The sequence below is a fragment of the Sus scrofa genome, chromosome 2 (genome assembly GCF_000003025.6).
Source record: "Sus scrofa isolate TJ Tabasco breed Duroc chromosome 2, Sscrofa11.1, whole genome shotgun sequence".
Classification (NCBI taxonomy): domain Eukaryota; kingdom Metazoa; phylum Chordata; class Mammalia; order Artiodactyla; family Suidae; genus Sus; species Sus scrofa.
The window spans coordinates 24,538,817-24,553,944 of NC_010444.4; the positions used below are offsets into that span (position 1 = coordinate 24,538,817).

The 15,128-nt window shown below is 39.0% G+C and overlaps 2 protein-coding genes across 3 annotated transcripts in view; one reads left to right on the plus strand and one right to left on the minus strand.

Annotated features, from left to right (window-relative positions):
• Positions 1–12,874, minus strand: part of C2H11orf74 (chromosome 2 C11orf74 homolog) — a 74,607-nt gene extending 61,733 nt beyond the window's left edge. Inside the window, 1 exon segment of the mRNA XM_021083175.1 lies at positions 12,739–12,874. The gene's annotated coding sequence lies outside the window, so the exon portion shown is untranslated.
• RAG2 (recombination activating 2) lies at positions 8,789–15,128 on the plus strand. 2 transcript variants are annotated; one of them, XM_021076940.1, is made up of 2 exons: positions 8,789–8,999; positions 13,190–15,128. In XM_021076940.1, exon 2 carries the CDS (start codon positions 13,219–13,221, stop codon positions 14,800–14,802), a length of 1,584 nt encoding a protein of 527 aa, XP_020932599.1. In that variant the 5' UTR covers positions 8,789–8,999; positions 13,190–13,218; the 3' UTR covers positions 14,803–15,128. The 2 variants fall into 2 exon arrangements, with proteins under 2 accessions (XP_020932599.1, NP_001121953.1); NM_001128481.1 differs by lacking the exon at positions 8,789–8,999 and having other exon boundaries at positions 13,219–14,802.

Here is a 15,128-nt window from a genome sequence, read left to right on the forward strand (position 1 = left end):
TTAGAAGTAGGCATGTCTTTGCCATACTTTTTTCCTAACAAAAATCTCACCTTAAGAAAGAGGAGACACCTATTGTAAAAACTTGCATCTAATTTTAAAAATCTGGGCTCAATATATGCTTACCATGAACACAGATATCACAAAGGTTGCCATAATAGAAACAGACCTAGTCTCTTCTCTAAAGAGGATGGTAACCTATGTATTCTATACAAGACTCCATTTTTCTGAAAGGAATGACTCTGATAACCTGCTTCATGATTATTTTTGGAATTTAGTGAAAGGATCTTAAAATGATGGGTACAATAGGGATAAGAACATTAAAAGCTTATAAAGGCAAAATTATGAATTTTATAAAGGAAGCAAGAAAAAAATAGATGATGTTTAGACAAGGCAAACCGTTATTAGACTTGATACCAAAAACACGAGCATAAGAGGAAAAACTGATAAATTAGCCCCATCAAAAGTAAAAACTTTGTTCTGTGAAACATTCTCTTAAGATGATGGAAAAAGTACAGATTGGGAGAAAACATTTATAAATCAGATATCCAGTAAAGGACTAGCAAAGAAAATACATAAAGAACTCTCAAAACTCAAAGAAAAAAATCCCATTAAAAAAAGGACAAAAGATATTGACAAACATTTCACCATATATAAATGGCAAATAATCACATGAAAAGATATTCAACACCATTATCCATTAGCGAAATGGAAACTAAAACCATAATAAGATACCATTACACAGTTATCAGAATGGCCAAAATGAAAAACTGTTATAACACCAAATGCTGGCAACAACGCAGAGAAACTAGATTATTCATATATTGCTAGTAGCAATGAAAAATGATTCAGCAACTCGAGAAAATAGTTTGGTGATTACTTTCAAAATTACAAAAAATGGACTTCCTGTAGGAACTAAACCTTGCACTACTGGGCATTTATCCCAGAGAAATAAAGACTTTTGCCATGTTCAAAACTGGTACACAAATGTTCACAGTACCTTTATTTGTAATAGCCCCAAACTGGAAAATATCAAAATGTCCTTTAATGGTTAAACAAGCTGTGGTATATCCATACCATGGAATTCCCACTCAGAAATAAAAAGGAAGAAACTACTGACTCCTACAGTAACTTTGATGATCCTGGAAGAAACTGTGCTATGTGGGAAAAAAAAGTCAGTCTCAACAGACTACATATATACTGCATGATTCCATTTATTTAACATTCACGAAATAATCACAGAGATGGAAAACAGATTGCTGATTGCTTGGAGTTAGGGAAGACGGAGGGGACGGGGTGGTTTTAAAGAGGTAGTGTGTCTTGCAGCAGTAGTACAGCTGAATGTCTTGATTGTGATGGTGGTTAGGCAAGGCTAAACGTGTAATACAGTCAAGCTACACACACGCATACACACAAAGGAGTGTGTATATAACTGGTGAAATCTGAATGTGCTCTGTGGATTGTACCGATATCTATTTCCCAGTTTTCCTGTTATAACACAGTCATACAAGATGTAAACAAGGGTGGACTAAAGGTGCACAGGATCTCCCTGTACATGTCTTTGCAGCTTCATGCAAGTCTAGCCTATGAATCTATAATTATTTCAAAATTAAAAGTTTTTAAAGGGGATGGGGAGCAAGAGAAGAAGGGCAAGCCCAGGAGTTACACGAAAGCAAAAATAGTAGAAAAAAAAAAAAAAAAAAAAAAAAAAAAGCCAGGAGTTCCGCTGTGGATCAGTGGTTAATGAACCCGACTGGTATCCACAAGGATGCGAGGTTCAGTCCCTGTCCTTGCTCAGTGAGTAAGGATCCGGTGTTGCCATGAGCTGTGGTGTGTCCTGCAGACTCAGCTTGGATCCCTCGTTGCTGTGGCTGTGGTGAAGGCCAGCAGCTGCAGCTCCAACTGGACCCCTAGCCTGGGAACTTCCATATGCCTTCAGTGCAGCCCTAAAAAGACAAAAGACAAAGAAAAAGGAAGAAGAAGGCAAGCCAATTAAGGCAAAAGAAACTTAGCAAAAGAAAATTATCACTAAAAGTCTACAAGAATGTTAAAACTCAAGTGTGTTGATTTTTTTCCTCCTGCAGAAAGCTCTGGGGGATGGGAATAATACTAATCTATAAAATGACATGTTTAAGCAGAAACTTCCCTCTTGAAAAATTTGCTTCCCTTTCCTGATCATCCATCCAAGCTACTGTAATGAGGTTTCTTGAGGCTATCATTCATTAAGCCTTGCTGTTCATCAGCAGATTGTATAAAATCAATTTTATTTCCCCAAAATATACCCTTTCTCCAAGCTGTTTAAGTCAATCTAGAAATGTCTCCACTGACTCACTGAGGCAGGTCAACTGAGTATTAGACTGTTTTCAATTACACAGTTATTAATTCCATTAAACAAAAATGCAAACAGTTAAGCCTTCAAAACTTCCTCTTCCCACTCACTCCCTGTTTCTTTAAAAAGCAAATTACTAAGTGGACATAGAAGCTGAAGGATATAGTCATAGGACGAATTTCAGAAAATCCATTGTTTTTGAAATCAGGAATATTACCTCTTCACTGCCATTTTTGTTTCTTTATCTGCTTTTGTGAAAAATTTAAGAGTTGTGTATAATCACAAGTAAATACCCTAACTTCACTCCCTAACAAAACTCCTATAAGCATATAAACTGACCTCTAGGCTAGTATATTTTATCAAGAAAAATGGACAATATACATATTTCAATCTTACTCAAAACTGATCTAGCCTTAAAAATGGGATCAACTACAACAACGATTTACAGACACTAACAGTGGTGTCAGTGAGCATTTTTTCAAAGCCCCGGTAAAGCTGTGAAGCCATAAAGCAGTAGAGTTTCTAAGTCAACTTTATAGCTCTATAAGCATGCAATAAGATTTCAATCATAAAAGATTTATTAGGTCAATTGTAATCCCACCTTCGCATGTGAAGCAATGTCCCATTAATGCGCATTTTATCTATACTGCATAACAACTGTGGCACAAAGGCATCCACTCTTAATTAAACTTGTCCCCTTCTCCCCAGCTTCTGGGCCTGCTGGCCAGGTGCACAGCACACAGCACTTTCCCAAAACCAGAAAGCTTGCTTTAAAACAACACCTGCACAGCCAGTTAGGAGCAGGTGTGGACGAACCAAACGAAATCAACTCTGCTTGTAGGAATTCATTTCTAAGTGTTTCGAAATGCCAGATCTTGCAAATGAAATCGACCTTTCATTTGACATTCTCTTCAAAGAAATAAGATTTTAAAGCTGTATTTCTCAGCTATTTTTTAGTCTAAATTCCTATGACCGTGGAATAATAAATAGGCTTTAAGAAGTAATATAGTGCTTCCCTAGCTTCTGATTTCTCTCAGCATTTATTTGCAATTTTGCCTCAATGTACACAACATAACATACCCACACACCTACATAAATACAGTTTCTTTCTCCCAACATGGTTTCTATAAGCAAAGGTAGAAGGAGCAAAAATTCCTTCCTTCTCTAAAAATAAAATTTTAAGTGCATTTTCTTTCCAGCACAACATTGTAAAATACCTCTGAAATTTTTCTCCATTTTATTTTGAGCTAAGAATCCACCTTAAATCAGAGAACATTCTGGTCAGGTAGCTGTATTTAATTCATCACTTTAAATAAAAAATGCCAAGTCACTTGTCATGTTCTTCTCTCGACAATCCATCATACTAACTGTAGATTGCTTCCTTCTATCTGTTTCCTTTTTCTTCCTCTTTTCTCCTCTTCGCTAGTTTCAGTTGTGGCTCCTTTGGTAGGGTTCATTCCACAAGCCAAACATCTCCCTTTCCTATGCTATTTATATTATTTCCTTAAAAAGCAGCCCCTTATTAAAGAATTAAAAACTATCTCCGCCTATCTGAATGCTATGAAAAGCTGCTGCCGACCTTACTTCAAACACTGGTTAACCCATGGAGCAACAACGTCATCTAAGTTGTTTCTCCATTTATAAAATGGGGATGGAAATGCTTGAGGGGTCACAGCATTACTTGAGAAACCCTGTCATGAGTTCACAAAATTGTGTTCCACCCCTGCCCCCCTCAGTCCGCCACGTACATGCACCTCTGCAGCTGTGTTACCTTCGTCAAGCTATTGAACTCTTCTGGCCTTGAGAAGTTTGAATGTAAATATAAAGGGACCAGGCTCGAAAGCTGTCTTTCATCTCTGACATCCTACTTTTCTCCCCTTATGCCTCCTTGTCATTCAATTACTATGTCAACAGAGCCCGCTACTATGTCTTTTATCTCCTCTGTGGAATAAAAATTATTTTACTCTGTCATGGCATTGACTTGGATTCTTTAATTGTCCACTGTCTTTGGATGTAAGGAATGAGGAATCACTATATTTGGGTAGGAATTTGAGTCTGCCCCTATAACTATAATTTCTTGGTGAACGTCTAAGAACTTTTAAGGACGGGTGTGTATAAGAAGAATGTACAAGATGTTTCTCCAAAATAAAAAATTGCTTCATCCTACTATCATGCGTGTTCCTTAAGGGCAAGACTTGTGTCTGATTTTTTTTTTCCCTAATTCTCCACATGACTCTGTACATAGTGAATGCTCAACAAATATTTTCACTACTTCATATTTAGTTTCTACGCTGAGGACTTGGGTGGATTGGGGACTTTAACAGAGATCACTGCAAGTCTCATATTCTCCTAATGTGTGTCAAGGGCCAGGGTTTAAAATCCACTTCCAAATGTGTTGCTAATATCCAATCTCTCCAGGAGACAATGAGCCCATGCAGCAAGAAACTGCCTGTTTTCTGGCATTAGTAGAATGCAAAGGCTAAAAGGCTACCTAACCCTACTCCTAATTTTTGTGTTGCACTTCTTATTTTGTATTTACTGTAAAGATATCCGGTATGTCAATTTTATGAGGGCTGGCACTGATGCTGGAATTTCAAGAGCCAGAATCATTACACAACCTCATAAACAGGTTAGGGAAATAACCCAGGACTCTTTTGCAGACAAAGAAAAAATCATCATGAAAGTAATTAGAAGAGATGATGATGCTTTTTTAAAGGACAGACCAACATTTCAAGTGATGAGAATCAGCTAAACAACTGAGCTACTTGTCAGTTTTTAAAAGTCAACCCTGAGCATATACCCTAAAATTTTGCCCCCAAAAAGGGAAAATACATACAAATATATTTATGGCACCATCATCATTAAGCAATATTTACTGAGTACTCTCTTCATACCAGACTCTTGATATCCATTCATCCTCACAATAAAGCAGGTATCATCCATGTTACAGAGGCAAGAAAACTGAGGCTCAAAAAGGCCATTCACCTAGCAAGTGGCAGAACTGAGACTCAGACCCAGACCTGTCTACCTCTGATCATTGCATTCTATCATCTGAGCCACAAGAACCTGATTAAATGACCAACAACACTGAATGATCAGATAAACTATGTTATATCTGCTTAATGGAGTTTTAGGCACCTATTAAAAATTATAAAGGTGGAAATATAATACATGTTTCATAGTATATATGAAAAATATTACATTTAAAAGATAAAATTTAAATATATGTTTATTATAACTGATTAAAAATGTATATGCATTTGGATAAAAATTAGAATAGAGCACAAAGAAATGAAAATTTCTGTGGTCAGGAAATGGGCTTAACACGTGGTATGTATTTTTCTTGATGTAACAGTTTTTTTTTTTTTGTTTGTTTGTCTTTTTTGCCTTTTCTAGGGCCGCTTCTGCAGCACATGGAGATTCCCAGGCTAGGGGTCTAATCGGAGACATAGCCATCGGCCTACGCCAGAGCCACAGCAACACAGGATCTGAGCCACATCTGCAACCCACACCACAGCTCACAGCAACGCCAGATCCTTCACCCACTGAGCAAGGCCAGGGATCGAACCTGCACCCTCATGGTTCCTAGTCAGATTCGTTAACCACTGCGCCACAAGAGGAACTCCTAATGTAACAGCATTTAATGAATTGTCAGCTACAGTAATCAAGACACAGTGGTATTGGTGAAAGAATATACAAATAGATTAGAGCAATAGAATAAAGAGTCCAGAAATAGACCCACATAAGTACAGCTAACTGACCAAGGAGCAGAGGCAGTACAATGGAACAAAGAGTTTTCGACAAAGGGTGCTGGGACAATTGGACAGCCACATGCAAAAACATGATTCTAGACACAGACTTTACACCCTTCAAAAGAATTAACTCAAAATGGATCCCAGAACTAAGTGTAAACCACAAAATTATAAAACTCCTAGAAGAGGAGTTCCCGTTGTGGCACAGCAGAAATGAATCCAACCAGGAACCATGAAGTTGTGGGTTCAATCCCTAGCCTCGCTCAGTGGGTTAAGGATCTGGTGTTGCTGTGAGCTGTGGTGCAGGTCGCAGATGTGGCTTGGATACTGCATTGCTGTGGCTGTGGGGTAGGCCGGCAGCTGTAGATCCACTTTAACCCCTAGCCTGGGAACATCCATATACCGCAAATGTGGCTCTAAAAAGCAAAAAAAAAACTCCTAGAAGACAACACAGAAGAAAACCTAGATAACCTTGGGTATGGCAATGATTTTTTAAAGACAACACTGCAGATATGATCCATGAAAGAAACAACTGATAAGCTGAACTTCACTAAAATTAAAAACCCATGCCCTCCAAAAGACACTGACAAGAGAACAAAAGAAAAGCCCAGGATGAGAGAGAATACTTGCAAAAGACACATCTGGTAAAGAACTCATCCAAAATATACAGAGAACTCTTAAAATACAATAAGAAGAAGACAAACAACTCAATTAAAAAACGGGCCATTTAGTAGACACCTCACCAAAGATGGCACACAGATGAAAAATAAGCAAAGGAAAGGATTCTCCACCTCATATGTCATTAAGGAAATGCAAATTAAAGCAAGATACCACTACACACCCATTAGAAGGGTCAAAATCCAGAACACTTATAACACCAACCGCTGGCAAGGATATACGGCAACAGGATCTCTCATTCATTGTTGTGGAAATACAAAATCATAGGGCCACTTTGGAAAACAGTTTGAAGGTTTCTTACAAATCTAAACATATTCTCATCCTATGATCCATCAATAGTGTTCCTTGGTATTTACCCAAAGGAGTTGAAAACTTATGTCCACACAAAAACCTATGCACTCATGCCTATAGCAGCTTTTTTTTTTTTTTTTTTTTTTGGCTTTTTAGGACCACATCTGCAGCATATGGAAGTACTCAGGCTAGGGGTCAAAACAGAGCTGTAGCTGCCAGCCTACACCACAGCCACAGCAACTCGGGATCCAAGCCGCATCTGTGACCTACGCCACAGCTCAGGGCAACGCCGGATCCCTGACCCACTGAGCAAGGGCAGGGATCAAACCCACATCTTCATGGATACTAGTTGGATTCGTTTCTGCTGTGCCACAACAGGAACTCCTACAGTAGTTTTAGTCATAATTGCCAAAACCTGAAAGCAACCAAGGTGTCTTTCAGCAGGGAAATAAACTGTGGACTATCCAGACAATGGAATATTACTCAGAGCTAAAAAGAAATGAGCTGTCAAGTCATAAAAAGACAAGGAGGAAACTTAAATGTATATTACTAAGTGAAAGAAGCCAATCTGAAAATGTATGACATTCTAGAGTAAGCAAAACTCCAGAAACACTAAGAAAGATCCATGGTTGCTATGGGCTGGAGGCAGGGGGTGATGAGTAGGTGGAGCACACAGAACTTTTAGGGCAGTGAAATTATTCTATGTGATACTGTAATAGTAGCTATATGTCATTATACATACATATATATATATATATATATATATATACACATTTGTCCAAACCCATCGACTGTCCAACACCCAGAGTGAATGCTAATGTAAGCTCTGACTTTGGGTGATGATGCTGTGTCAATGTGGGTTCATCAACTGTAACAAACACACCTCTGGTGGGAGATGTCGATTGGGATGCTATGAATGAGTAGGGTCATGAGGTAGATGGGAAACCTCTATACCTTCCACACAATTTTGCTGTAAACCTAAAGCTACTCTTAAAAAAATAAGGTTTATTTTTAAAAATTAATGAGCTCTTACCACTCTGTTCTCAACCCTTGGTTTATTCTTCCTTTGATTGTGAAACTCTGGAGTGGAAATGGGGGAGGTTCACAAACACAGCTTTTAAGACCACTGTGGAATATTTTCCTTGGCTGAGCACTTGAAAGATATTATCCCATTTAATCTTTCTGCAGCAATCTTTTTTAGGTAAGTATTTCTATTAATCCCCATTTCAGAGATGCAGAAATAGAAGCTTAAGGATTGAAGATGACTCCACCCAGAAAATGGCAAAGCTGGTAGAGAAAATCAGGTCAGGTGGACTCTGAAGCCAATTTTCTTGATCATTCCACTGTACAAGATTACACAATGATTCCCGGATACAAAGTTAGCAGTCGGCTTCCAATAATTAGAACTCCTCTAGCCTAATATCAAAGAATATGAGACCATTGAAGAGCAAGTCAGAATCAAAATATCTGTCATTCGTGGTAGCAGTTTCTGCTTTAGGAAAAATAATTTCCTGTTTGAATTATGATAGTATTTATTTAAATCATATTAGTTACACTCATTTCTCTAAAATGCTTCTAGTAAACCAGGTTTCTACCAGTTTGGTTTTTTTGTTTTGTTTTGTTTTTTGGGGTTTTTTTTGTCTTTAAAGACAAATAGATTATGTTTGCATTGCTCACCAGTAAGGAAATAGTTAAATCTTGAGGATGCACCCTGGTGAATATCTCCCTCAACCATCTAAAGGAAAAAAAAAAAAAAAGGTCACAGTCAGTTACTCCCGTTAGATCAGTGCTCACTAGAACATCTGTAGGCACACACACACTCTCTTTACTGTCGTCCTTCTGCTCACCACGGTCAGAGTGAGCAGTCAGTGAGTCTTCCCACGTGCTGACACTTAACACTTGGTTTAGCGGCAAAGACTCAGAGAAGGGTGAGCAGCCCCTCTGGCCTTCAGGTAGGTCCAATAACTTCATTTCTACCAGAGCTAAAAGATGGGAGTCTACGTTTGTCAACTTCAAGGAAAAGATGCGGCCCCCCCTCGCCCAGTGGGACTGGGTGTCCAGTGGGGAAGGGATAGTGTAGAACTTGGAAAAGAGAGGGGTTTTCTGGTCTCAGGCTGCTGCAAGGATGTTATTCCTGTGGCATCAGCGTCTACGTAGTAATCTTGTTACACAAAGGCCTCTCTGGCATAAGGGTCAGAAGGAAGACCTAACCCTGGTTTTACTGGGAAAAAAAAAAATCAAATGATATATGCCACAAACCGGATTAAAGGTGCACGTTACTATTAGTTCATACACTAAAAGACAGCAGTTACCTGCTATTTTGGAGCAATCTGGAAAACATGGGCAACACTGATCAGTAGGATTTAATACTTCAGAGTATAGGAGCTTTCTTCAGAAGAAAAAAAGAGTCAGTTCAGGCATAGGAAACTACAAACCCAGACCTCACACCATTAGTTCTCTTTTGATTCCCAGCTCTGCCCTAGCTTCACAATGAATAGATGAAAATCTCCCTGCTGAGGAATGTTAGCATGGGGTTGGAAAACTTGTATAAATTTATTGGTCCTCTCTTTCTGTCTTTTAAAAAGAATCTTTAATGTGTTGACTTTGAAACTTCCCAAAGTTAAAGAACTTCTTTTTCAAAATCTGTTTTCATATGGCCTATTTAAAGAAAACCACTTTGATAGATTACTATAGTTCTAGTATAATTAAAAACTCCTTGAAAACCCAAGATGTGACTAATAGAGTCACATTAAAACCATGGAAAATATACCATAGTCTACTCCTGTTAGTAAAGCAAAATTGCAAAAACTAAACAAATACGGTAAAATCATGTGAAAACACTTTCAATGTTCCTGTTCATTCTTTACATACATAAGTCATCTGGTAATGGTTTAAAATGGGTAATTTAAAAATTAAATATACAAATATTTGAACTGTGTTACAAGAACAAGTAATTCATCTTAATAGTATTCAGCTTTACTATGATTTTTAGGGCCCTAAAATTATGAGATAAGCTAAAAGCAGGACACCAAAGGGAGAACAGGTCAGAAATCTTCGGGGACCGAAAATAAGCTATAAAAAAAGGTAGTACTCCTACGTCGTGCCCAAGAAAATGTTTCTGTTTAACCTACAATAACCATGTTTTCACTTATGAGCGGCCAAAATCCCTATGAACATGAAAAGGAAGCCAAAAGACTACAATGAAAATGTTTTTAAATTTGCTGTTTAAAAGCAAGTGCTCTTGGTATATGTTCACCCCTTGAGATCTGGGATCCATCACGTCTGTAAAGCTTGCTTTCTAGCCCAATAATAGTCTTCACAGTGTTTAAAACAAGCAGTTTGGGCACTCCCTCAGACCAAAAGTGGGCAACTCTCTGAAAATCATCACACATTATGCTGAGTGTAATCGGGTATGGTTTTCATTTACTGAATTGAGCATCAACAATATTTCCCTTTAGTTCCTATGGCAAGACTTTTCTTGACTGCACAGATGCTGTGTCTTATGTACGCTTGGACAGTCCACGAATACATAAAACACTTGCCCAGATTATTTCATATGGCGAGTTGCTAAACCTACAAACCACTATGGTCTAAAAAAGAAAGGGGCTTGATTTTGTAACCTTAGTAATAATCCTTCTCATTCACCATTTCCTCACTTGGTTTAATAACCCACAAGATGATTATTAAAATAGCACACCTTGAGAAATCTCCCAGGTAAGCTAAAAATGGTAAGTAGAAGAAAATAATTAGCAATTAGCTACATCTGATCTTCAAGGAAAAAAGCCCCATCAGCATCTCATTAGACTGGCCATAGATTTCAAATGGGTCAAGGAGCCCCTGCAGGGGTAATAATTATTAATTATAGTATCAACTAACATTTATTGGATACTTATTATGACTATGTGCTACATGATTTACATGTGTATCACATTTATTCTCAAAAACAACCCAAGAATAGGTAGTAACATTATCTCTATTTCTCAGATAAGAGAGAAAATAACTTGTCCAAGATGATTACACAGCAAATAAGTTTTAGAGCCCAAATTGGAACTTAGACAATCCAGCTTCAGAGTCTGCATATTTAGTGAAGGGTTACCGAAAGGGTAACAAGAAGAATGAAATATTTCCTGTTATTTAAATTGAATTCACCACCACCACCTCTGCTGCATATGCTTATCCAATTCTCACTAGTCTAAAAAATTCTCAGTCTACACTCACTGACCAGATTCCCAGATTCCAGCCCTTCAAATCATCTCCAATATTATAAACACTATCTGTCATGACTGCAGGTAACTGTGCACTGACAGCCTTACTTTTTCCAAGTTCAAGCATAAGCCTCACAGCTAACTATGACTTAGAATGGACAAAGCCCTAAGTGCTTTGTGTGTATCAATTTATAATCATAACTTACATCAACCTGTGATGTAAGGAAAATTATTTCATTGAATCTAGCCAGTAAGCCTTCGAAGTCCATACTCTTAGACACCATTTATACTGTTTTTGAAGCATATTAACAGTTTATTCTTAAAAGTCAAGGAAGCTGTCTATTTTGTTTCCTTTAATTTTTAGTGTGTAGGACTCCACTCTGCAAACAGAGAGTGTATTTCTCTCTTTGACGCTCCTGACATCTCTCCGACACAGGTAATATTTTTAAAAAGTAAAATTTGGAGTTCCCGTCATGGCACAGCAGAAATGAATAAAACTAGGAACCATGAGGTTGCGGGTTCGATCCCTGGACTCCCTCAGTGGGTTCAGGATCTGGCGTTGCCGTGAGCTGTGGTGTAGGTCGCAGATGTGGCTCGGATCTGGCGGTGCTGTGGCTGTGGTGTAGGCTGGTGGCTACAGCTCTGATTAGACCCCCTAGCCTGGGAACCTCCATATGCCGCAAGTGTGGCCCTAAAAGGACAAAAGACCAAAAACAAAAACAAAAACTACTTCATCTAGTAAATAACTTTTTTAAAAATCATAGAAATATTGCATTCTGAATAATTCTGATACCTCTTTGCTTAGTGCCAGCTTACTACAGGATTACTGAAGAATTACTTCAAGGTTCTGGGGCAGGAAAGAGAGATCTGAGATAACAGCCATTAACTCTGTTTTCCTCTCCAAAGAGAGGGCAGAAGGGAGGGAGAGGGTGAGAGAGGGAAGGAGAGGGAGTGAGAGAGGTGTTTAGGAAATTTCTCAGCCTCCCTAGAACTCTAAACACCGGAGTAAAAGCAGTTGGAAAAACAGAGGGCCTTTGGCGTGGTTAGTACTTACTAAAGTCTATGTACTCTTTTCCATGACTAAAAACAAGAGTAGAGTAAAAATCATTTATCAGGTAAATTCTTCCCTGCACTCCAGGTATTCATAGACAGATCCTTTGCTTCTGCAACATAGTCACAGCTTTTGTACTCTCGTGCCCCCTCAAACCCCGCCCCAGCCACCTCAGGATGTCCAGAGGGGCAATTCTGAATCGAACTCCAGAGCATCTAGCCAGGAGTCCCTGAGGATACTTCCGCGTGGCGTCCCTTCAGGCTGCGGTTTCCAAGCAACCGCACCCAGGCCAGAAGGCGTGCATCCTGCTGGGTCCCGGGTTTAGGAGTCCTCCGGAGAGGCTCCAAGGACACTGGCCCGGGGTAGCCTGATGCCCCTCCGCGTGCCTCGGCTTTCCCATAACCTGGATATTGGGTCTACGTCAGCCATTCTCACCTCCCATTCCCTAGTTTTTCGCCTTGGCTTCCATCTAGTCACTTCGCACTCTTGGCGTCTTTATTCAGAGAGACTCTTAAAGACTTCTTTCCTGGGGCAATAAAGACAAACTCTGTAGCCACACATCCCATAGAGAATGGATTCCTGGGAAATGTAGTTCTTTCTGGGGACAAGTGGTTAGTCTTTAAGGGAAAAGGACTACAGTTCCCAGAAATCTAAGGGAGGCCAGTCCACGTCTTAAACTTGTCCCAGCTGCATGGATTGTATTAGGCAGGAAGGTTCTGTGGCGTTTTCTTTACCCAGCTGCCTGGATTTTTGCTAATTCAATCCCACTACAAGCTTGTGGAACAACTCTCTTTTTTTAACAGGCTTTTTATGTGTGAGGGATCTAAACACAGTGATTTTAATGAAGAGATATAGTAAGTTAAAAAATGTTTTTTAATTCTTTCAGATAAAAAAAGAGCTACCCACTGTCAGAAAATGTCACTACAGATGATAACAGTTGGTAATAACATGGCCTTAATTCAGCCAGGCTTCTCATTGATGAATTTTGATGGGCAAATCTTCTTCTTTGGCCAAAAAGGCTGGCCCAAGAGGTCCTGCCCCACTGGAGTTTTTCATTTTGATGTAAAGCATAACCATCTCAAACTGAAGCCTGCACTTTTCTCTAAGGATTCCTGCTACCTTCCTCCTCTCCGCTACCCAGCCACTTGCACATTCAAAAGCAGCTTAGAGTCTGAAAAACATCAGTACATCATCCATGGAGGGAAAACACCAAATAATGAGCTTTCGGATAAGATTTATGTCATGTCTGTGGTTTGCAAGAACAACAAAAAAGTTACTTTTCGCTGCAGAGAGAAAGACTTGGTAGGAGATGTTCCTGAAGGCAGATATGGTCATTCCATTGATGTCGTGTATAGTCGAGGGAAAAGTATGGGTGTTCTCTTTGGAGGACGGTCATACATCCCTTCTGCTCAAAGAACCACAGAAAAATGGAATAGTGTAGCTGACTGCCTGCCCCACATTTTCTTGGTAGATTTTGAATTTGGTTGCTCTACATCATACATTCTTCCAGAACTTCAAGATGGGCTATCTTTTCATGTCTCCATTGCCAGAAATGATACCATTTATATTTTAGGAGGACACTCACTTGCCAATAACATCCGTCCTGCCAATCTATATAAAATAAGGGTTGATCTCCCCCTGGGTAGCCCAGCTGTGACTTGCACAGTCCTGCCAGGAGGAATCTCTGTCTCCAGTGCAATCCTGACTCAAACGAGCAGTGATGAATTTGTTATTGTTGGTGGCTATCAGCTTGAAAATCAAAAAAGAATGGTCTGCAACATCATCTCTTTCAAGGACAACAAGATAGGAATTCATGAGATGGAAACTCCAGATTGGACCCCAGATATTAAGCACAGCAAGATATGGTTTGGAAGCAACATGGGAAATGGAACCGTTTTCCTTGGCATACCAGGAGACAATAAACAGGCTCTTTCAGAAGCATTCTATTTCTATACATTGAAATGTACTGAAGACGATGTGAACGAAGATCAAAAAACATTCACAAATAGTCAGACATCAACAGAAGATCCAGGGGACTCCACTCCCTTTGAAGACTCAGAAGAATTTTGTTTCAGTGCAGAAGCAAATAGTTTTGATGGTGATGATGAATTTGACACCTATAACGAAGATGATGAGGAAGATGAGTCTGAGACGGGCTACTGGATTACATGCTGCCCTACTTGTGATATGGATATCAACACTTGGGTACCATTTTATTCAACTGAGCTCAACAAACCTGCCATGATCTACTGCTCTCATGGAGATGGGCATTGGGTCCATGCCCAGTGCATGGATCTGGCAGAACACACACTCATCCATCTGTCAGAAGGAAGCAGCAAGTATTACTGCAAGGAGCATGTGGAGATAGCAAGAGCACTGCAAACCCCCAAAAGAGTTTTACCCTTAAAAAAGCCTCCACTGAAATCCCTCCACAAAAAAGGTTCTGGGAAAATTATTACCCCTGCCAAGAAATCCTTTCTTAGAAGATTATTCGATTAGTTTCACAAAAGCTTTTCTGATCCAAGTGCATCAGGTTTTTAAACATATTTTCAAGAATCCTGACAATGATAAAAATTATATTCTTATTTTTGTTATTGAAAATATCTGTTTTCTTTTAGTTATATGAATTAAGTTCCAGAGAAAAGTCTTATAATGCAATACAAAATACAGTCATTGTGTTTAGACTTATATAGGACCTATAATATTTTGAAAATTCTTTACTCAAAGGATCTTCAGTGAGTATTTTTGATCTGAATTTCTTTGTTCAAGGAATGTTCAACACTGAGACAGTAGTAATAACTAATGTATGCTTATGTCCATTATAT

Coding starts and splice junctions, on each gene's coding strand:
- RAG2 (XM_021076940.1), top strand. CDS start 13,219: ATGTCACTACAGATGATAACAGTTGGTAATAACATGGCCTTAATTCAG.